The sequence below is a fragment of the Ochotona curzoniae genome, unplaced genomic scaffold (assembly GCF_017591425.1).
Source record: "Ochotona curzoniae isolate NIBS_2020 unplaced genomic scaffold, NIBS_Ocur_1.0 contig_4792, whole genome shotgun sequence".
Lineage (NCBI taxonomy): Eukaryota > Metazoa > Chordata > Mammalia > Lagomorpha > Ochotonidae > Ochotona > Ochotona curzoniae.
The window spans coordinates 9,041,748-9,065,291 of record NW_024466389.1 but is presented as its reverse complement, the minus strand read 5'-3'; the positions used below and the strand labels follow the sequence as shown (position 1 = coordinate 9,065,291).

Below are 23,544 nucleotides of genomic sequence, written 5' to 3'. Positions count from 1 at the left end.
CGCAGCTGAATATCCCCGAATCCCTTCCCCAGCTACCCTGCTGCAGAGTCTCCAGCACTTTCCTTAAAACCTGCACGTGCATGACCCTGCCATGTCCCCGGACCCAGCCTGGGAAACCACACGGCGTTTAGTCACATGCACTGTGTTCCTTCAGAGGGGATGATGGGAACCAGTTTTCTAGTTTCACAGAAAAGAAGGAAGGAGGAGTTTGGAGGGGTGAGCACATGACCAGCCTGATATGGGAGTGAAGGCAGTGGGTCTGGGGTTCAAGACTCAGCTAACCTGGGAGCCAGAATCTGCTGCACTGGGGCCTGGAGGCTTGGAGTCCCCATTTGGGCAGCCATGAAGACCAAGAAAATGCGCAGGGTCCTTGTTACAGTCAGTGTTGTCACTGCCAAGCTGCCTCCGGCTACAGCATCCATGACCCTCCCCTCTCCAGCCTCACCCCAAACCAGAGCTAAGGAAATAAACACCCACTTCTACCACCCTTCCTTGTCCTCAAAGCTTAAAGACGCAGTGCCTTGAGCTGAAGGTGCAGGCAGGAGCTGAACCAGAGCTGAAGTCTGGGCCTGTGTGATCTGCTGATCAGAGCGAACAACCCCTTCTCCTCTCCCTCCCTTCCTGTTCAGAGACCTGGGGCATCACTGCCACCTGCCTGCTGCTCTTTAAATAATTCTGGGGGGAGCCAGCATTGTGGAACAGCGGGTAAAAGTGCAGCCTGCAATGCCAGCATCCCATGCATGCGCTGGTTCGTGTCCTGGCTGTAAGGAGTTATACAAATATCCCACCTTGGACCCGGCGCCATTCCTTCTTCCTCACAGCTCACAAAATTCGCGCAGGTCTAGCCATCCACCAATCAGATATAACCCAGCATTTCACCTGAGAATCCCACCCTCAATCTTCCAGCTCCTTCCCCAACCCCACCCACTCACCAATCATCCCCAGGCATTCACCTGCAGGTGCCAATCCCCTGGGGCCTGCCCTTAATCGCTCCCAATCCCTGACCCCCCACACCTTGCAGACAGAAAGGCCCCCAGGTGTGGCTCGCTTGCTCGCGAGCGCGCTCTCTCTCTCTTCTCCTTCGGGCCTCCTTCCCACCCTTTTTCTCTCCACCACTTCCACCCCGTTGCTGCCCCACTGGAATAAACCTCCTAAGATACCTCGTTGCATCTGGTGTTTTCAGCTCACGGTAAAGAACCAGGTCGCGGGAATTAGACGCACGTAATAATATCGTAATATTGTATGAACTAGAACTCTAATCTTTTTAAATAACTAACACTGGCTACTCTCCTTTTGATCCAGCTCCTTGCTAATGGCCTGAGAAAAGCAGTGGAGGATGGCCCAAGTGCTAATCCCTGCTACCCACGTGGAGACCTAGAAGAAGCTCCAGGCTCCTGGCTTGAGCCTGGTCCATGGCTTTGTTGTAGCCACCTGAGAGCTCAAACTAGCAGATGGAACATTCTTCTGTCTTCTATGTAACTGCAACTCTTTCAATTACAAAAAGATTTATTGTATTTATTTGAAAAGCAGAAAGACAGGTTCATCTTCCATCCATTAGTTCACTCTCCAAATTGCCATGACGTTTTGGGTCTGGGCACGGTCAAAGTCACCAGCTGCGTACTCCATCCAGGACTCCCATATGGGTAAAGGGGCCCAAGCACTTGGACCTTCCTCCGCTGCCTTCCAGGCACATTAGCAGGAAGCTGGATCCGAAGTGGAGCAGCCAGGACTTGAGCTGGTATGCAGATGTGAGACGTCAGTGTTACAAGCAGCGGCTCTACCCGCTGCACTGCAATGCTGGCTGCTTCACAGGCCCTCGCCTGAGCTGTCCATCAGCACCCGAAGAAGGGAGTGTTATCTCCAACAAAAGCTAAGCGCGCACCTTCCGTAGTGACATAAAATGAACATTTGTTAAGCATTTTATTTGATTCACAAGGGAGTCAGGTGGATCCTAGAATCAACTCCAAAGGGCATCAGGGAGGCGTCACGTGCACAGGTCAGGAATACTGAAGCCAACGTGCAAATGGAAGCCAAGCCGGCCTTGCAGCGTGGGGGTGTGGGGGACAGAAGGGATTGTCTCTCTGCAATCTCCAGACTGTAGGACAGCCCGATGCACAGGAGAGCTGGGAGCCGGCAGCCGGAAGGAAAGGCACGCTGCCTACGAACGGCACAAAGTATTCTGCCGACCGGGGGCTTTCTGCAGAAGGAAGGTGGCGGCCGGGGGGCGTCCCCAAGTCTTGGGGGGAATCATTCTTTGAGCTGTAACATGACTCACCCACAGGAGGAACAAAGTACGGAAACCACAGCTCACTCGCAAGCCGAGGCCCGCAGTCCAAACCCAGCCACCCAGAAGACAAAGGGCTCAATATGTGAAAGGTTTTTTGTTTTTTTTTTTCAATTGGATGCTGGCATCTGGGTCACATGATGGATTTTAGAACCTTCTAGAATATAGGTGTTTCTGAAGTGGGTCTGCAGTGGAGGATGGGCAGCCTCCTGGTCCTTGAATGGGGGGTGTTAACATTAGCTGTTTCACAGGTGAGCCAGGCTGCGGGAATTCTCACCAGCCCAGTGCTTCCCCGCCCCCACTGCACCCCTTTCTGCCCCAATGGATTCCTAGTTTCCACTTTCTGGAGGGCAGGAAGCAGTGTTTGGTTGCCCCGGAGCGGCTGGAAGCTGGGCAGATTTCCTGCCTCCAAGCACCTGCCTCAGGTAAGGAGGACCCCCAGGAATGAAGTGACCTGCAGGAAGGCTCAGGGCTCCTCAGGAACTCCAGACTAATTCCCGTGCCTCCATTCTAGGTGGCAGCAGCGGGGACTCCAGCAGGGCTGTCCTAGGGATGCGGGAGGACAGTGGGGACCCAGGACTACGTGCTGCACGTTCTCAGCCACTCGCTTTGTCCTGTCAGCCTCCCTGCGACCCGGTGCGGTGGGCAGCAGGGAAGGGAAGGAACCCAGTGAGCGCCCGCCTCGCTCCCACTTCTCCGGCCCAGGTCGCCCTCTAGTGGCTGCGAGCGTGTCCACAGCAGCAGGCCACGAGTTGACAGTTGACTCTTTAAGAGCGTTTTTTGTTTTTTGTTTTTTTTAATCAAGCTTTAATATTATTTATATAGTTGAAAGGGGTGCATGCCCTCGTGGATTTCTGATTTTGGTGGGGAGGGATGAGGTATGGAGGAAGCCAGGTGGGACAAATGTTTCCTTTTTTTTTTTTTTTTCCCTCCTGTATCTGCAGCAGAAGGGAGCCATTCCTTGCTGCCAACTACATGGACACCAGGCACAGGAGGTGGTCCTTTGAGGATGCCTTAGAGATTCTGATGTGGGGAAGAGTATTCTGAAGGTGTTACTTGTGTGGTTTGGATAGTTCTGAGCCGTCTCAGATTTTTTGTTGAGAAAATCTTTGCAAAGTCTATTGGCTGGCCAGTCCACCTCAATGTGTATCCACAGACCCAGAACATGTCACAAAGCTTGGCCAGGAGAGCGGTCCAACCTGTTCTGCTTTCTATCCTCTGAGGAGACATTCAGTGTCTTCTGCTGGCCTAGAGGAGCTGGCTGTCATGTCCCCTGTGAGCATCTGGGCATGCTGCTCACTGCACAGGCATCAGCAACTGAAGAGGCCCAGTCCTAACACAGGCACTCGAAAATCATACCACATATATTGTGATTTTCCCTGTGGCAAGGGTTTGAGTCTAGGAATCTGGTTGGAGAGTCGCCGCCCGCCCCAAGAAACTTCACCTCAGTCTTGGCTCATGCCAACCCGTGCAGGGTCAGGTTTGGTCCATCACCTGCACCAGCCAGCACACATACAGGTGGATGCAGCTGCATGGTCAGTTCTGCCCCCAGCTCCATCTTGCTCCATCTCTCATGGGAACTGATGGGTACTGTGCCTTAGCCCGGCCCAGCCCGCCACACACCTGGTCTTTACACATACCAGCAGGTCTAGAACCCCTACCAGGACCACATCCAGCCCTGGTTGCTGCATGTGTTGTGGTCCAGGCCAGTCTGTGCTACATCCCATCTGGCTCTAGTGCAAATCCATGGATGTTGCAGCATAGCTCAGCCTGCCCCACTCCCAGACCCCAGTTCACATGTATGCCAACAGTGCTGCTGCCGTGACCAGCCTGGCCCACTCCCAGCCCTGGCTCTCATGTTCACCAGCAGGAGTTACAGCCCACAAAGGTGAGGCCGAGGGGTGCCCACAGCCCCCCTACCAGGCCTGATCCAAGTTCTGGATCTTGTACTTGCCAGGGGGTACTGCAGTCCAACCTGACATGCCTCACACACAGGCCTGGCACTCGCCAGCAGATGCTGCAGCCTTCCCCAGCAGCTCTGTGTGTGCAGAGGATCGAATGCACATGTGTAAAGTGCTAACAGATAGGCCGCAGGCAGTGAGCCAAGGCCAGGGTGGGTAAATGCCCATTCCCAGGGGTCTGATCTGACGCTCAGGTGCCCACACAAACTGCAAGGCCCAATTGCAGGGCCTTGGACAAAGGGCAGAGGCACCACAGACTCTTGCCAGCTTCCTCCCATGGCAACAAGCCTGCAGGCCATAGGATCAGCTAAGGCCCAGTGTACACAGGGCTCATTCAAACGCTCAGGTCCTGGGTCAGCTTCCCCAAGTCTGGGCTCCTTCCTGCCACATACACACACTCCCTAGCCCTGAAGTCCACAACCAGGGTCGCCTGGTCAGGTGCAAACAGCACTTAGAGGCCTCCGAGCAGTGAGGACTCCGCTGCCAGCAGCCCACAGACAACACTGCAGCTCCCAGCACGTGGCCTGTGTTCAGACGCACATCCGAGGTAGTCACTGCAGGTCCTCGGCAGGGGGCATGAGGAAGACCCCCGTTTCTTTCCTGCACATGCTAAGTCAAGCCCAGGGTCTGAAGGGAAGGGGCGGGGGCCACTGCAAGTTGAGGCTCACAGTTTTCTCAAGCTGGTCCCATCTGCCAGGGACCTCAGACGTGACCCAGGTGAGCTACTCCGAGGCATGCTTTTATTTGTACGTGAAAGAGGAACAAACATCGGTGACACAGGACTGGGTGGATATATCACTCAGTCCGAGGCTAACACTGGAAGCAGTGACAGCTCAGGGAGGAAGTTAAAGGAAGTCACACACTGCAGGTGATCTACAGGAAGTGGCAGGTGGACACAGTGGCTCAAGACTGACTCGCAGATGAGGCTGGTCCCCGGGATGGCAGGGTCTGACGGAGAGACAGGCCTGGCGCAGGGCACTGTGGGGCCCCCAGGCACCTGACTCCATCCAGGAGAGCCCAGAGAGGAGAGTACACGGTGTTTCATCATTCAGGCCCTACAACATGCCTGAGGACGTATAAAACAACAAAGGTGATTTTCCTTAAAAAAGGAGAAAGATCTTGCAGGTGAGGCCTTGTCACAGTGGCAGGGGCAGTGCAGGCTGGCCAGGGCTGCAGGGCTGTGGCAGGGAGGGTGAAGGAGCGGAGCAGGGAGAGATGTCCACGGCCCCAGGACCCACCCTGCTGCCCAGCGTACAATGGGACGCCACAGCTGCGGACAGACGGATGGAAGGCAGTCTGTGGGCAGTGGTGCTAGAAAGCAGGCAGAGGGTAGGGCTGCCAATGGCCTTGTATGGCCATGGATCACCCCCTCTGCCCGGCTCCACACCAACCTGCCATGTCCCCAAGTTGGGGCATCCATGGCTGTGCCACCTTGGGTCACCTTCTCTCCCACCAATGGCCCTCTAACAGTGCTGCCCTGTACCCAGGGCTGGCCTGCATACCTCCTGTTAGGGACACATACACCCAGACTGTCCCCAGCAGTGGGTCCAAGGGGCCAGATGGTGACACAGCACAGGAGCCTTCTGGGGTCCAGGGGCGGAGCTGGAAGCTTGGGGGTGTTGGGAGGAGGCCAGGCCTGGCTGGCTCAGTCCTATGTCTGGGACACAGTAGGCAGAGCCAGAGGCCGGTCCCCACGGAGGCTCAGAAGAACGGTGTGCAGGAGCGGGTGTGGGCGCAGTCCAGGCTGCCGGCAGGAGGTGATGGCGCGCTCAGCAGCAGCTAGCGGCGCTGCGTTTCACGTGGCACGGTTTGCAGAAGAGGTGGTCGTTGAGGGGGTAGCAGCCTTGGTCCGTGGGTTCCACAGACAGGAGGACACTGCAGTCCTGGGAAAACCAAGGTGGGTGCGGGATGAGCATGCCCATGCTGCTGGCATGGAGCCTGCTGGGAGGGACTTGCTGGGCGACTGAGGGGTATACGGACACACAAGCGCCCAGCCACGGGCTGGAGCGGCTCCTCGTCTGTCCTCTGGCTCTCCCACCCAGCAGCTACATCAAGATTTATTTATTTTTATTTGAAAGGTAGAATTACACAAGAAGGTAAACAGAACTCATCCATTCATTGATTGACTTCCTAAACAGCCACAATGGCCAAGGCTGGGCTGGGCCAAAGTGAGGAGCCAAGCGCTTCCTCCAGGTCTCCCACATGAATGGCAAGGGCCCAAGCACCTGAGCCAGCCTCTGCCATTCGCAGGGTCAGAAGTGGAACACCTGGGCTTTGAACCCACATCTGTATGGGATGCCGGTGTCTCAGGCAGGGGCTTTAACTGCTATGCCACGGTGTTGCTGTTCCCACCCCCAAATTCTCCATCACTGGAGGATTTCAGGGACAGGGAGGAAGTTAGGGCCCAAACTTGATCCATTTTCCCACCTTGCCATCCTCTCTGCCATGGGGCATACCCACAGGGCACACCCACGGGGCACAATTTGTGTCTAGAGACCCAAGCAAGGCTGTTACCTTTTGCTTTGCAAGGATCCAGTCACAGGGACCTGTCGCTGCAGAGTTAACTTTGGGGTCACAGTGGGCCTCCCTGCCTCAGGCCAAGGTCTGATTTGCATCTTGCAGGCCCAGCCAGGAGGGCATCCCCTGCTCCGCCCTGGGTCTCCACCCTGGGTCTCCACACTGGATCTGGGCACTTGAGGAAGATGTGATGACAAACATAACGTGCCCAGGGGGCACATGCAAGGGTTGGGAACACTTTCCCCATCTTGAACAGGAATGCTTTGCAAGAATGTCACCGGGGGGCCTGAATTGTGGTGTAGTGGGTTAATGCCTCTGCTGGCAATGCTGGCCTCTCCTATCGACACTGCTTTGTTCCCAGCTCTATTTTCAACCCAGTTCCCTGTTAGTGCTCCTGGAAAAAGCTGCAAAGCACGACCCAAGTGCTTGAGCCCCTGCACCCATGTGGGAGACACAGAAGCTCCTGGCTCCTGGCTTCAGCCCAGCCCCGCCTCAGCCACTGTGGCCATTTGGGGAGTGAAGCTGTGGGTGGCTGAGTGAGGCTTTCTCTGTCTCTCCCTCTCTCCATCACTCTGCCTGTCACAAAAATAAAAGCCACCTTTCCCCTCTGACAGGGCAGCACCCTTACCTTGGTCTAAGCTGCTGGTTCAAGAGCTTCAATGTTAAAATGGAACTGCAGCGGCCTCAGTCAAGGCCGAGGGGGTCGGGGAGTGGGGCTTACTGACTCCTCAGCCAGCCCAGGAGCTTATCACGGCCAAGCTAGACCTAAGAGCCTGCAGTTTCCAGGGGACCTTGGATTCCAGCAAGGCCAACCATGGGGCGTGCTGCCCTGGCTGTGCCCAGTGACACCAGTCACAAACACCCAGGACTTCCAGTGCCACTGACACCTGCAAAAGCCGTCACCTTTATCCCCCTGACTAGAGGTGACTAGAGGTTTCCCTGGCCAGGGAAAGGGGTAGCTGAGGACTTGGGGTGCCTCTCCAGCAGCTCTGACAACTGGAACCCAGGAAATTCCTCGGGTGGACGCTCGCAGTGGGCTGGGCAGCTGTGGTCAGGATCCCCCTTGGGGCGCCCACAGCCACACTGCAATGTCTGGGTTTGCAGCCCCAGTTCCACTTCCTATCCCAGCGTCCTGCTGACATTCAGCCCTGGGAGGCAATGCAGGCTGCTTCAAGAATTAAGTACCTAGGGGTCCAGCACGGTAGCCTAGTGGTTAAAGTCCTTGCCTTGCATACGCTGGGATCTCATATGGGCACCAGTTCTAATCCTGTCAGCCCCACTCTCCATCCAGCTCCCTGCTTGTGGCCTGAGAAAGCAGTGGAGGATGGTCAAAGCCTTGGACCCTGCACCTGCGTGGGAGATCCGGAAGAAGCTCCTGGCTCCTGGCTTCGGATTGGCTCAGCTGCGGCCATTGTGGTCACTTGGAGAATGAATCAGTGGATGGAAGATCTTCCTCTCTGTCTCTGCTCCTCTCTGTATATCTGACTTTCCAATAAAAATAAATAAATCTTGAAAAAAAATAAAAGAATTGAGTGCCCAGCGTGTGGCCCTGGTCCAGCCCCGTGCCCATCACTGTAGGCATGAGGGGCCAGTGGTAAATGAGGACGCGCGCTCTCTCTGCCTCTCAAATTGAAATAATAAAGAACTTCAAGATGGTGACAGAACTGCACACGGTCCTCAGACCCCTTCAGCTGGGGGCCCTGGGGGGCGAGTCCCTGGTTCCTTGACATGCAATCTCCTACTCTGGTCCCCAAGGACCCTCCCCACATCAGCCCGGTCCCTTCTCTCTGGCCACGAGCACGGTGTTCCGTGACCACATCCTCCGGCTGCACGCTCCACGCATGCCCACAGTTCCCACTTGGAACAAGCCTCAGGGGCCGCAGGCGTGTTCCTTCCATAGACCCTCCCACTGTGTTGACATCATTCCCCTCTCTCAATATCTGGCAAACTCCTACCCATCCCACAAAACCCAGGTTCAGTAGAGGCCTCTGCTTGCACCTGCCCGGGTAATTCCAGCCCATCCTCTCTGCCCCGAGCCCACTCGTGCACTCAGACAGAACACCATTGTTTGGGTCTCTTTCTGCTGGGACAGCAACCCCGCTCTGCCCCACAGGGTTCAGCCACTCTAGCGCTGTCAATCTCAGCACCCAGAGCCACGCCTCCACCTCCGGTCAGTGCCGGGCCACACTTCCATGTCCAGCTTCCGGTTACTGTGCACCCTGGTAGGCAGCAGCTGATGGTCCAAGCACTTTGAGCCCCTGCCGCCCGCAAGGGAGATTCAGACGGGGCTCCAGGTCCTGACTTCGGCCTGGCCCAGCCCTGGTTGTTGTGGGGAGTTAGCCAGGAGCTTCTTCCAGGTCTCCCATGTGGGCGCAAGGGGCCAAGGCCTTGAACTATCCTCTGCTGCTTTTTCAGTCCATAAACACTGCTTTCTCAGGTCACGGCAGAGAGCTGGGTCAGAAGTGGAGCGGCTGGGACTCAAACTGGTGCCCAAATGGGATGCCGTCAGCACAGGTGGAAGCTTAGCCTACTATGCTACGGCACTGGCACCAAAGACAACATCTTTGTAATTACTTCCCTTCTTTGCTGTCTCTGCCACTGGGCAAGGACAGGACAGCAGTGCCCCATGCAGGTTTGTGACAGAACCAAGCATGGTCCTCAGACCCCTTCTGATGGGGGCCCTGGGGGGCGAGTCCCTGGCCTTACCCAGCCCGTCTCCACAGGGCTCGAGTGGTGATGGGCTGTCAACGAGCTACTGGGCTCCACTTACCTCGCAGCGGTAGCAGTTTTCATGGAAGTTCCTTCCCATGCACTCGATTTTGAAGGCGTCCTTCCCATCCCGAGGGATGATGGGACTCTCACAGATGCTGCACATGGGGGCGAATTTCCTAAGGGGAGAGGAACCCGTGCTGGGTAGGGATCAGAGCCGACCGCAGACAGGAGCGGTCAGAGGGAGGCTGACCCAAGGGCACCCCACCCAGAGCTATTCCAAGCTCCAGCGCTGGGACCGCATCTGAGGCTGCAACCACAGGCCTCTCCCTGGTGGGAGTCGCCAGGGAAAGCACGTGAGGAGACCTGGCTGCCCAGGGTGCAATTAGCTGGAGGCAGGACAGGCCGGGCTGCGTCTGAACTTCAGGCATGCTCACCGGCCTCAGCCTCTCACTGGTTTCCAATTATAGCCACGGCTTCCTTTCCTCTGTTTAGCCCTTTTCCTTTTTAAATGGACACACCTGTTGCTTGCCACAGATGGTGATAACTTAGGAGCAGGGACCGAGGCTCGTGGGCACTTGTGTCCTTTCGGCCCGGTCCAGCTCCATGGTCCAGGGCTGGGAGATCCCCAGGGCTGCTGTTGTCTTGGTTTCCATATTTGATAAATAGGAACTCTTCTGGTACCCGCAGCACAGTTTGGAGGGTCAGATGCGGTAACTACAGTGCGCAGCCCAGCACAAGGCAGGTGCCAGCAGGTGCACAGCCCAGCGTCAGGCGCGCAGAACAGGAGGTTCTGAGACTGAGCCTTCTGTTCTACCCTAGTCCCTCCCTGTCCTCCCCTCTGCCCAAGACAGGCATGTAGCTCATACCTGTAGAAGTCATCCAGGCAGTACACCTCATTCTGGCCATCCAGGGCAAAGCTCTCGTCCCCGATGCACCTGGCGCAGGCCACACAGGTGAAGCACGGCGGGTGGAAGGCCTGGCCCAGTGCCCTGATGATGTGGTCCCGGACCACCTCGCCACACTTGCCGCACTTCTCCAGGGTGTCCTGTGACAGGGGGCCGCCGTCTCAGAGCCAACACAAAGGTCTCCAGGACCAGCTACTCACGGGGTCGCAAGGAGGACATGCCCCTGGCCTGGAACATCCGGCCCAGACCCCTCTGCTGTGTCCTTCTTGGCTACCAGACAAGCCCTCTGCACAAAGCCACCCCTGCCCTGGCTGTTACCGGATGTCTGAGGCCAGCATGGGCCAGCTCCCCTAGGGAACTGGAGGCTCTGACATCACAGCCAGGAAGAGCAACTCCCAGGGAAAGCGACGCGCCTCTGCCTTAGACTCATCATAAGGCTGCTTGACAGCTCAGGGACAAGTCCCGGGTTCAGCCTTAGGAATAACGGTCAGGCCCCTTGATCACACATTTCCAGACACTAACTTCCTCTGTGGTCTCACTTCCTGCTTTGACCATCTTTCTGTTTGCATTTTTTGTTTTTACTGTAGGCTAGGACAATGCTTTTCTTTCTTCTTCTTTAAGATTTATTTATTTGGAGCCCGGCACAGTAGCCTGGTGGCTAAAGTCCTCGCCTTGCACACTAAGGATCTCATATGGGTGCCGGTTCTAATCCTGGCAGCCCCACTTCCCATCCAGCTCCCTGCTCATGGCCTGGGAAAGCAGTCCAGGACGGCCCAAAGCCTTGGGATCCTGTACCTGTATGGGAGTGGGAGACCCAGAAGAAGCTCCTGGCTCCTAGCTTCGGATTGGCTCAGCTCCAGCCATTGTGCTCACTTGGGGAGTGAGTCATTGGATGGAAGATTTTCCTCTCTGTCTCTCCTCCATTCTGTATATTTGCCTTTCCAATAAAAATAAAATAAACCTTTTTTTAAAAAAAAAAATTATTTGAAAGAGTTACAGAGAGGCTGGAGCAGAGAGAAAGATTATGCGTTAGCTGGTTCACTCGTCAAATGATTCCAAGGGCAGGGCTGGCTGAGCCGGACTGAAGCCAGAAGCCAGGAACCTCAGCTAGTGCTGTCAGGTGGGTGCAGAGGCCCAAGGGCTGGGACCATCTTCTGCTTGCTTTCCAGGCCACAAGCAGGGAGCCGGATGGGAAGTGCAGCAGCCAGGGCTTGAACAGGTGCTCAAAAGGGAGGCCAGCCCTGCCTGCAGCATCTTTACCCACAATGTCACAGCACTGGCCTTCCATTTGGATTTATTTTTTGTTGTTGTTCCACCCACCTACCACTATCTATCTGTTTTATATCTCATAGCAGCATATGCATTATCTTAAAATTTATTTTATGATGGCAAGAACATTTAATACATTTGTACAATATGAAGTGTACAATATTATTGTTGGCTCCAGGTATGCGGGTTTTTTTTTTAGTTAATTTTTTTTTTAATTTCTTCACTTATTTGAAAAGCAGAGTTACAAGGGGAGAGAGAGAGCATCCATGTGCTGGTTCACTGCCCAAATGCCCTCAAAATGCAGGGCTGAACCAGCAAAAGCCAGGTACCCAGAACTGCATCCTAGTCTCCCAGGAGGTGGCAGGGCTCGGCTGCCTCAGCCATCACCTTCGGCCTCCCAGCTGGTGCGTTAGTAGGAAGCTGAGGAGGTGGGCCTTAAACCAAGCACTTGGGGGCCAGTGCTGTGGCATAATGGGTAAATCCACCGCCTGCATCCTGTCTGGGCACCAGTTGAGTCCCAAGTGCTCCACTTGTGATCCAGCGCCCTGCTAATGCCCTTGGGAAAGCAGCAGAAGATGGCCCATGTGCTTGTGCACCTGCACCCATGTGTGAGTCCTAGAGAAACTCCTGCCACCTCAGAACACTGGAGCACAGGTTACAGCTGAAGGACTACGTTATTGTAAACTACAGGGGGCAGCGGGCAGGGGAGGGGAGCCGGGGGAAGAGAGATTTAAAAAAAAAAAAAGGAATACCCTCTTCCTGGCTTTGGATCGGCCCAGCCCCAGTTACTGCTGCATTGGGGGTGTGAACCAAAAGGTGGAAGATTCTCTCTCTTTCCCCCCCTCTCCCCCTCCCTCTCTGGGACTCTGTCTTATAAATAAATAAATAAAGGCCAGTGTGGTGGCGCAGTGGCTAAAGTCCTTGCCTTGTACACGCCAGCATCCCATATGGGCGCTGGTTCTAATCCCGGCAGCCCTGCTTCCCATCCAGCTCCCTGCTCATGGCCTGGGAAAGCAGTCAAGGACGGCCCAAAGCCTTGGGACCCTGAACCCGTGTGGGAGACCTAAAATAAGTTCCTGACTTCTGGCTTCAGATCGGCTCAGCTCTGGTCACTTGGCCGTTTGGGGCGTGAGCTAGCAGATTATCTTTCTCTCTGTAAATCTGTCTTTCCAATAAAATGAAACAAATCTTAAAAATAATAGAGAGTGTGATTAGTGCGGCCTCCTCCCCCACACCTGCTCTCTTCCCCTTCCGGCTGTGCACCTGCCAGGGAGAGGGCAGCCTCTCCTGCCCAGCACACTGCTGGAGCCCCCTCCTTGCCAACATCCCACCCTAGCCTGGCTCCAGGGGTCAGAGGTGAAGGGGTGGGAAGGACCTGGATCCTCCCACAGTGCACTGAAGCAGTGATGGGATCATTCTGAGGATTCTGGATGGTGCAGACACCAATCAAGCTACCTTCTCAGGAAGGCAGGTTTCAAACCTGCGAATGGCCAGGTGTGACCCATTTGTGTCATACCCAGGTGACATGGCTGCAGGTGGTCTGGCCACCCTCCTGAGGGCATCACCCACATCCCATTTGAGTCAGCAGTGTAACACACTGGCATGGAAACCAGCTCTGGGGGGCTGCATTCCATCCCCAGAAGTGGCACTAAGCTAGAGCCAAGGACCCGTGGGGTCTGAGGAAGAATTGCAGCCAATTTCCTTGGAACTGAGTGAGGCCCCCAAGGTCTTCAAGTTCAGATGCTGGCACTGGCACTGCAAGGGCCTCCGCAGGGGTCCTGGGTTCCTCAGGGCGGGTCCTGAATGCAGCTACTGCACAGTTCCTACAGAGCGAGGTGGGTGGGCGAAGGGGGCAGCTGGACACTCGCACCCCACGTCACAGCCTCTGGGTCGGAGTGCCTGCTCCACCTCTGATGGAGCATCCTGTCGATTCGCACTCCAGGCAGCAGCAGGTGGCGGTTCAAGAGCCTGGGGTGCGGCCCTGTCCACGGGACACCTGAAGTGACAGCTGGGCTTTAGCACTGGCCTGTCTCACCTCAGCGGTGGCAGGCCTGTGGTGAGCTCTCTCACCCTCGCTCTCTCTCTGCTTTTCAAAATGTTAATTCATTCACTAGAATGGCGTGTGTGTGGAAAGGCAGAGGATACTCTGTCTCAGAGGTGGCATCGTGCTCACTGCTGGCTGCCAAGGTCGAGGCCAAGACCCCAGCCAGATGCCCGGTGAGTTCCTGGAACAGCCAAGGGCAGGAGTTCGGCTTGGGAACCCCCAGCGGGCGTGCACTCCCTTGCTTTTGACTTGCAGCCTATGGAACTTGAGAAAATTGGTGTGTGTTTTTGAAGTCCCCACGAATGTGCCAATTTGTCACAGCCACCACAGGAAACTTGGCTGTATTCCTCCTTGAGCCTCAACCTTCTCCTCTGTGAAGTGGGTCAGCACTACCTACCTTCCAGGAATGTTACAGGGAAGGAAACAACACAGCGTCTTCCGCATGCCCAGGCCAGCGCCTGGCACCCAGTTACCTGGTAGCAGGCCTCACAGAGGGGCCGGCCATCCTTCTGGTAGAAGCTCTGGCCGGCCAGCTGGCGGCGGCAGGTGCGGCACGTAAAGCACTGGGCATGGTACTGTCTTTTCATGGCCTCCACGGCCAGCTCCCGGGGAGACACGGTCTTGTGGCAGAAAGCACAGATGTCTGTGGCAGAAGAGACACGGGGTGTCACCAGAATGTGGCTGCAGGGCCCAGAACTTGGTCTTGACCCACCCCCCCCAAAGCAGGGGAGGGTCAGAAGATACATTATAAAGGACTGTGAACGGCCTTGGGAGATGTGGTGGCAGGAGAGATGGGGTGTCATCTTCGGGGCTCTGCAGTGCCACATGCACCCACAAAACCCAAGGCGCACCCAAGGTCTCAAGGTGTGACTCAGGAAAAGGCAAAAATCTTCCCAGCCAGGACACGCAGGCCGGAAGCCAGCAGGGGAAGGCCCAGTGCAGCTGCCTACATAACATTCAAGTATCCGTGGATGGTGATGAAATGCACCATGGCAATGACGAGCTCACAAGGGCATTCGCAAAGCGCCTGCAGGCCGAAATACTCTCTCCACCCCTGGGAGACAGAGCTGTGTTCACGTAGGCCCCACTGGCATACCGAAGTTGCAAATTCACAATGGCACCTGCCCGTTTCTATTCTAGGAAACCATGTCAGATATATTTGCATGTGGGTAAAATGACGGGAGAGCAGGTTGAGCCCTCCCCGCACTGATTTATACCACAAGGCCGCCAACGGCTCAGCCACTTCCACAGCCCTGAGCTGCCCAGGGAAGGAAAGCCAAGGGCACGGTGGCCCAGCTTACTCCACGGGCTGGTGCGTCTCATCAAAGCCATCTCCAACATTCCAAAACCCATGACACTGCAATAGAGAAACTCCACACTTGACCTCACCGGATGAGTCACTGTCAGACGGCAGGTGGGAGTGTGCATGAAGCATAATGGATTTCAGGTGGAGGCTTGGGTGCCCTCCCCAAAATACCTCATTATGCATATGCAAATATCCCCAACTCCCCAATTGAAACCCCTTTCTGCTGGTTCCAAGTCTCCTGAAACAGTGCGCTGCCAGGAGGGACGGGTAGGTGACCCAGGGCTCCGTTTGCTGAGGCGGACAGAACTCTGGATGCACACGACCTTGGGAGAAGCAGCCCCCCAGGGAGGGCCCTGGGTGCCTCTTGCATGCTTTTAGTCTTGCATTGTGCAAGGGCAGTAGGACGTGAAAGAGTCGTGGGAAAAAATTCAAGGCATTTGTGCTATCATAGCAAACCGCATGGATTAACGCCGAAGTGGGGTTAGTCATAAAGGAAAGAAGGTTCTGGTGACAAAAATTAAATGTAATGTGCAGCTCAAGGACAGGCGCTGGGACAGGCTGCGGGGAATTCTGCTAATCCCGGGCTAGTCCCCACGAGTGCTCCTGGGGGTTACTCTGGGATGCTCCTGGCTGTGGGCCCTTACCTGTGGACGCCTCTCTCTCAGGGAGGCTAGTCGGCTCTTCCGGAGGAGGGGGCAGCTCCTCTTCTGAGGGCCTGAGCTGACCCGGGAATCCCTCCACCACAGCCTGAGGGGACACAAGGGGGGTTATCAGAAGGGACCCCACACAACCCTTCCAAGCGCATCCTAGTGGTACCGGACACGATCAGTCCCATTAGATAGATGGGATAACTGAGGCCTGGGGGGCAAGCCCCTGGCCACTCTGCACTTCTCAGGCATTCGCCAGACTCCAGCCCTGGGCCTGGGACTTGCCCGTCTTTCTGGGAAGCGCAGAAGGCTAGAAAAGCATTTGTAGTCCACAACACGAAGGACTAGGCCTACACTCAGGGAAATGGCTTCCTGGGGGCCAAGCGGGATCCTGGGCAGAGGGCGGCGCAAGGCAGTGAGAGCAGGAAGGACCAGCCCATTGCCCAACTTCATCCTTCAGAGACCCAGGAGCCTCAGCCCCGTCCACCCTATCCCACCAGCCCAGGGGATGCAGGGAGGTACCTGTGGTGGGGGTGGGGGCAGGTGCAGCTGTTCTAAGTCTGAAATGAGGGATGCCCCCATTGGGGCGGGGGACTCCTCCTCAGGAGGAGGCAGGTACGCAGGAGGGGGTGGCGGCGGTGGCAGGGGGAGGTCCAGGTCGGCCACAGTGTCCTCACCGTCCAGGGCCGGAGGAGGCGGAGGGCACCCTGCAAGCGGAAGGGTGCAAAGGGTCGGCCAGGGTCTCTACTGGTACGCAGAGGAGGCCCCTTACCAGCCAGACCCAGGCCCGTCTCTGACTCTGCACCGACATCTGGTTAAAGACACGTTCATGGGATTGACATTATGGTACAGCAGGTAAAACTGTCAAGCAATGCTGGCATCCCATGTGGACACTGCTTCAAGTCTCGACTACTCTACTTCCCATCCGGCTCCCTCTCAACGTGCCTGGGGAGGCATCAGAAGAAGGCCCAAGGCCTAGGGTCTCTGTGCCCATGTGAGACATCTGAATATAGTTCTAGGCTCCAGATTACAGCCTGTTCCAGTGCCAGGCCACTGCAGCCATTTGGGAAATGAACCAGCAAATGGAAGACCTCTCTCTTTATCTCTCAATCCCTCTCTAAGTCTCATTTTCAGTTAAAGATTTGTTTGTTTCACTCCCTCAAATGGCCCCTACGCCTGTGGATGAGCTAGGGCAAAGCCAGGAGCCCAGAGCTTCTTTTGGGTCTCCCATGAGGGTGGCAGGGACCCAAGCACTTGGGCCACCCTCTCCTGCCTTCCTGGGCACATTAGCACGGAGCTGTGTGGGAACTGAAACAGCTGGAACAGGAACTAGGCTCCATATGGGATGGGAAAGGGGCACCAAGCACTCAGGGGTAAGTGATAACCGAGTTGATGGACAGGCAGTGCACCTGCCAGGGCCAAATATAGGAAGGAACCGTGCGGGCTTCCACAACACCATCTCCTGCCAGAACTGCCAGGTCCTGGGGACACACAGGCTCAGTGCAGCCCTGGCTAGCAGCACCTGCCATATATGGGAACTTGTTTGCAATGCACCTTCCTGACTCCGGAGGCCACTAGCCTCTGGAGAGCTGGGACCTGCAGATGCCCTCCAGGGACACAGGCAGGAAACTGGGAGCATTAGGTGAAAGGTCACAGGGATACTCTAGGGAGGGGTTAGGCTGCCACTGCCAGGAGCCAGGAACTGCACTCAGCAGACCTCAGGGGTCTCCTGGTCCCTCTGACACTACCGAGAGTGATATGGCACCACCTATGTCCTGTTCTTACTGCCCCCCCATCCCCAAAGCAGCAAGCCACAAAGATCCACCCCAATCCAACCACATTCCAAAGCTCCACTCAAGATGAATGTGGGCAGCACGAGGGTGAAGGGAACTAGAGGACAAGAAGAGAAGGGACAAGTCTCGGGCATGACAAGAAACCCTGCGGAACACACTCAGCAATGAGTCAAGGGGAGGGGAGGGATCGGGGGCGTGTCTCTATTACAGAGAAAGAATGACCACTGAGAGCAAGCACATTCATGGAGCCAGGGCTGGGGCACAGTGAGTGAAGCACCTGCCTGGGACACTGATACATGAGACCAGTCTGAACCCTGGCTGCTCTGCTTCTGATCCAACTCCCTGCTAATGGACCTGGGACAGCAGGAGAGGATGCCCCAAGTGCCTGGGCTCCTGCAGCCACCCAGGACATCCTGACGGAATTCCAGGATCACCACTTCAGCCTGGGCCCGCCTTAGGTATTGCACTCCGGGTACTGTGTAGAGAGTCAACCAGCCAGAGTGTGTGTGGGGGGCGGTGGGTAGAGAGCTCTTTGCTCTGGTTTCCCAGCCACATTAGTGGGGAGCTTGTTGGCACAGCAGCTGCGACTTGAACCAGCACTCCAGTGTGAGATGCTGGTGTCACAGGTGCAGCTTCAACTGCTGCCCCCAAATCAACATTCTGAAAACTGATTTTTAGGGCTGGTGCCCGTAGCATTTCAGGTTAAGCCTCTGTCTGCGGTGCCAGGTTCCTATCCTGGAGTGTGGGTTCAAGTCCCCGCTGCCTCTTTCTCATCCAGCTTCCTGCTAGTGTGCCTGGAAAGGCAGCAGAGGATAGCCCAGATCCTTGAGCCCTGTGCCCATGTGGGAAACCTGGAAGAAGCTCCTGGCTCGTGGCTGGAGACCAGTCCAGCTCCAGCAGTTGTGCTATTTGGAAAGTGAACCAGCAGATGTGAGATCTCTCTGTCTCTCCTTCTCTTGTTAAAAAATAAATCTTTCTTTAAAATGTTATGATTATATGTTGAAATAATAGTTTAGTAAATGAGGTTCCATAATGTTTAACATTAAAATCAATACCCCCTAATTTTCTTTGACTAAACAATGGTGAGTGGTGTTCTATTTTTCATTGAACAGCATCAGTGCAGTCCTTATCTGGACCCTAATTCAAAGGGCTCACCCTCTCATATAATTCTTCTGGTTTTGTAGCTAAGGAAAAGCTAAACATCTTCCTGAACTGACAGGCAGGGGTGGTGTGTGGCATGGGTGCAGGTTAAGTGCCACCCAAGCATGGTCTGAGTTGCAGCTGCTTTGCCAATCATCTGGTCCCTGCCAGCACACCCTGGGAGCAGCACAGGTTGGGTAAAGTACTCGAGCCCCTGGCACCCACAGATGAGGCCTGGATGGAGCTCCGGGCTCCTGGCTTCAGCCTGGCCCGGTCCTGGCTATTGTGGGAATCTGGGTCAGTGAATGAACCAGTGTCTGTCACTCTGCCATTCTGTACATGAAAAAGACAAAGACAAAAGCAAACACCGGCTGCGGGAGGGCCTCTGGCCTCGCGGCGGCGACACACACTAAGATGCCTTCTGCCTGTCCCGGGGTTCCCAGGTGGCAGTCCCACGCGTGTTCCTGACTCCACTTCCTGCAGATGTGCACCCGAGAGGCAACGCTGACGGCACAGGGGGCTGGACCCCAGCCATCCGTGTGGCCGACTGGGACTGCGTTCCCAGCTCCCAGCCTTGGCCAGGCTGGCTGCCGGTCAGTCTCTAGGGAGGGACCGGGTGACGAGAGCTCTGTCTCCCAAGCGAGTCAGCACAGCAGACAAAGGCGCCACATTCATCCCGCTACAGTCCGACAGCTGAAAGGCTGAGCCAAGCACCGAGGACCAACTGTGCGCGGAGTATCAGATAGCCCTCAGGCAGTCCCGGTCACCTCGCTGGGCACCGTGGGCGCGTACGACAGTGGCTTCCAGTCAAAGACGCACCTCGGCAAACGCGGTGCAGCAATGCCAGCGGCATTAGGAACACTTCTCTCACACACAGGAACAGACACAGGCAAACCCAGGCAAGTCCTGGGATCAGACATGGGTACACGTGGTTCTTCCTTTGCCTTCACGTCTGTGTGTGTCTAGAAGCTTCCTAAGGCCACACACGCATGTGCCTGGAGAGCACACACACCACCACATGTGTGGGCACATGTGCATCACACATGTGTAGGACACATACCAGCTCATGCATGTGCACACCCTTCACACACAGCAGCACATGCATACACACACCACACACACAGCTCCCTCAGCTCCTGTCTCAGCACCGATGTCTTTCCTCTGTGCCAGAACCAGAACATCCCACTGCAAGCCCTGTGGGCTCCTTGGGATCGAGTCCCTCCAGCCCCAGGCTGAGCGAGTGCTACTCACGGCACTCCAAGAACAGGCACGGGGGCACGCCACAGCCACCCAAGAGACACAGGAAAAGCAGATGGAAAGTTCCAGAGGCCTGGGAGTCCACAGACCAGGGCTCCTGCTGCATTCCCAGTGGGGATCCCTCTCCAGGAGGGCATCTGATTTCTCACGCACTCAGCAAAGACACTACTGCGCCGCCTCCGAGGGCCAAGGGGCCGCAGAGATGGGAAGCAGGTGCCATGTTCACCTGGGGAGGGAGGCTTGTTCAAGAGCAGACGGCTGGTCCTCTCCCCACCTTCACCCTCCAGCTCAGGCAGTGCTGACACAGCTGCCCACGGGGCCACGCTCTGAGACCGCCTTTGATGACCATGGTGTGATCACAACATGTACACATGTATAGAAATGGCAGAATCATCCATAAACATGCACATTACGCCACTTACACGTCTTTAAATTTAAAAAACACGGGAGCCAGTGTTGTGAAGCAGTCAGCTTTAGGGGCGTGCCAATCGAGTGCCCAGCTGTCTGCTTCTGTTCCAGCTCCCCGCTATCGCGCCTAGGAAGGTGGCAGAGGCTGACTCCAGTGTCTGAATCCCTGCGCCCACGCGGCAGACCCGAGTGGAGCTCCACGCTCCCGAGATCAGCCTGGACCAGTCCCAGAACTTGTGACCACTTGGGGATCAAACCAAGAGAAACATCAACCTCTCCCCCACAGCCCGGTATAACTCTACCTTTCAAACAAAGATCTTAAAAATAGTACTAAAAAAAGATAAAAATATATAGTTATCCAGGGGTGGTGCCCATAGCACAGCATCAGCATAACTCAGAAAGATGGAAAGGCAAGTTTCTGGGTCCCGGTTGCCACAGACCTGCTGAATCAGAATGGACGGGCGGGCGGGCCAGTCGCTGTGCTGGCACAAGCCCGGGCTGCGGATGAGGTTCTGGCAAGAGCTGGGCTGCAGGGGAGCTCATGAGTCAGGAGCCAGAAGGCACCCAGCCTCCCCGACTCCCAGCTCCCCCTGCCCGCCCGTGACCCTAGAAGGGTGCTGGGAGGATGGGTAAGGCATTCAGGAGGGAAGCAAGTGAGGGGATGGGAGGCCACGGGGGCAGCGCGGGGACCCTCAAGTCAGGCAGGACGATTCTTTGTGTCCAGGTGGCCATGAGCCGGAGGAGGGAGGACAGTGGGTTTTTTTGTTTTGTATGGTTTTACCAAGTCACGCAGAGGAAAGCCGACTTGGGAGTTTAGGAATGCGAAGGAGGCGGGGCGTGTGTGCAGAGCGGAGATGGGAGGGGTGAAGGCAAGAGTCAGTGAGAGGGCCAGGGAAAGCTCAGATCCACGGATTCGTGCCCCACACAGCTGCAACGGCCACAGCTGGGCCAGGCCAACACCTCCTGTGGGTGCAGGGGCCCAAACACTTGAGCCATCTGCTGCCCTGCAAGGTGCACGAGTAGGTAGCTGGATCAGAAGAGGAACAGTCAGGTTATGAACAGGCAACCATATGGGATGCCAGTGCCACAGGCAGCAGCTTTACCAGCTATGCCACAGCACACACAAGCTGGGACTTTTTCCAGGCTAAGGCGGCCGACAGAGGACCGGCCTCCAGGGTCTGAAGGCGGCCAGGCTTCATGTTCATGGTCAGGAGGAAGCTGCTCAGCTGGAGCCGACCTGGCTCCAGTGAGACCGTGACTGCTCAGGCTCTGTGCGAGGGAAGTGGACGTGGCAGCTAGCACCTGCCTCCACCAACACCAGGTAACATCTGGGCAGTGTGCCCATGTGGGTAGCTAAGCTACAGTTCCTGGGCAACCTCCAGCACCCCAACGGGGCACACGATTTTCCACGCACTCGCACATGCCCGGGTCCCAGGCAGCTCAGTCTTGTTCTCCCATGGAAGTGTGCCCGCAGGGGTCGGGGCTCTCGGGATGGGAGGGGAGGAAGAGAGGAAGGGAGGAGGACTGGGGAGCTGCTCTGAGGCTCCTCTCCGCCCTCACTCCTGACCTGTTGGGCTGTCTGACACAGGGTGGGGTGTGGGGACTTCCTACTGGTGTGTGGGGGGGTTTCCATGGTGATGGACAGACAGGCCAGCCCCAGGCTTACTCTGTGATGGCTGGACATCTGTCCAGATGCCCAGCTGGGCCAGCCTCGGGACCTCCTTCCAGCAGGTGCTTGCCCCAGGGGTCTGGCTGTCACCCTGTCCTTGTTCACCAAGCCTTATAGCTGAGCCCTCCCAGGCAGTGACAGAAACCAAGGACAGGAGGGCTCTCTGTTACCAAGGCAACAGGGCTGGCCCACCCCAACTGTCAGGCAGAAGAAGGGTCGCAGGAAGCTTTTCCCCTCTCTGCCTGGGAAGGTGCATCACACCCAGGGTGCCAGTTCCAGAGGGAGACTAAAGCCCCCTAACAGCCATTCCACCTTCCAGATCCTTCCCCTGGCTGCTGCCCCAGGCCCTTTGCACTGCCATGCAGACTGCAGCTGCAAGCTCACCTCCTCCAGGTCAGGTCTCCTCCATAAAAAGTTTTACCTCTTCACCAGGCCACACCTGAGTCCACCTGACACTACAGATCTCAGCCACTTTCTCCTCTGCTTTGATTTTACTTTGAAGGCAGACAGACAAATGCAGAGAGATTTTCCCAACCGCTGGCTCACTTCCCAAATGCCTGCAACAGCTTGGGCTGAGTCAGCATAGAGCCAACTCCATCCGGGTCTCCCACGTGGCTGGCAGGACAGGGTATGCGTTAGCAGGAAGTTGAATGAGCAGTGGAAGAGTTGGGACTTGACCCAGGCACTCCCTTAAGAATGCGGGCAGCCGAAGCAGCAAGGTCAGGGCTGTCCCAAATGCCACCCCCTGTATACTGTGTTCACATTAATGCCGCTTCCTGTTCTCGGATGCAAGCTGCCTGCAGGCCAAAAACCTGGCCTCCCTTCTTGGCACACAGTAGGCACTCAATTGATGAATAAATCAGTGACGGCCCTGCCCTCCCTGCTTCTCTGACCCCTCACCTCCGTTGGCCAGCTGAGGAGGGCTGACAGGGCCGGGCCTCCCACTCGGGCCCGCCCCGGAGGCCTTCACAGGGGGCTCCCAAGAGCGGCCCTGCCGGGCCTCGCACGCCACTGGCCTCACTTCCTCAGCCACTGCGGCATGGCGGCGCGGGGGTACCAGAGTGATGAAGATGGAGGAGGCCACTCTCTTCTCGGGCTTGGAGGCCATGGCGCCGGTTCCCGGTGGGAGCTACGGGCAGAAAGCAGGTCAGACGCAGGCCGTGGTGAAGCACAGATCACGGGGCGCGTTCCCCCCCAGACGCGGGACGGGAACAGCTACCCTACCAGCTGACCCAGCCTGGCCAGAGAGCGTGTGCGAGGCGACCAGTGGGAGAGGGTAGGTGCCCACCCTACCTGGGGACCCGCCCATGTGCCGACTGCGCCTCCCGCAGCCCCGAGGGTGGGGAGCAAGGGGCAGCCGGGCGCCTCACCTGCAAGCAAGGATGAATTTACGCTGCACGCCTGTCCTGCGTGCGGTGCGATGCGCAGATCTGGCTTCCTGGCGGAGTCACCTCCCAGGCAAAGCACAGGACTTTGATTTTCTCTCAGGCCAGCTCTGCCCTGGGCGGGGGCAGTAAATGGGGGCACAGATGTTGAGAACATCACACCACACCCTCTCTACCTCGACTGCCTGAGTCCTCCTGCTATGGATTCATCCACTCCAAGGCCCGCTCCGTATCGGGAGAGAACCTG

The 23,544-nt window shown here is 56.5% G+C and overlaps 1 protein-coding gene across 3 annotated transcripts; it reads right to left on the bottom strand.

Moving 5' to 3' along the window:
- Window positions 1-6,014: 6,014 nt before the first annotated feature.
- On the bottom strand, window positions 6,015-23,020 carry FBLIM1 (filamin binding LIM protein 1). Of its 3 annotated transcripts, none has more exons than XM_040987676.1 (7): window positions 22,813-23,020; window positions 16,142-16,352; window positions 15,643-15,746; window positions 14,166-14,335; window positions 10,341-10,519; window positions 9,533-9,650; window positions 6,015-6,128 (listed from the first exon to the last, which is right to left on the bottom strand). In XM_040987676.1, exons 1-7 carry the CDS (start codon window positions 23,018-23,020, stop codon window positions 6,015-6,017), a joined length of 1,104 nt encoding a protein of 367 aa, XP_040843610.1. The 3 variants fall into 3 exon arrangements, with proteins under 3 accessions (XP_040843610.1, XP_040843611.1, XP_040843612.1); XM_040987677.1 differs by having other exon boundaries at window positions 15,643-15,745; window positions 16,168-16,352; XM_040987678.1 differs by lacking the exons at window positions 15,643-15,746; window positions 16,142-16,352.
- Between the last annotated feature and the right edge of the window lie 524 nt (window positions 23,021-23,544).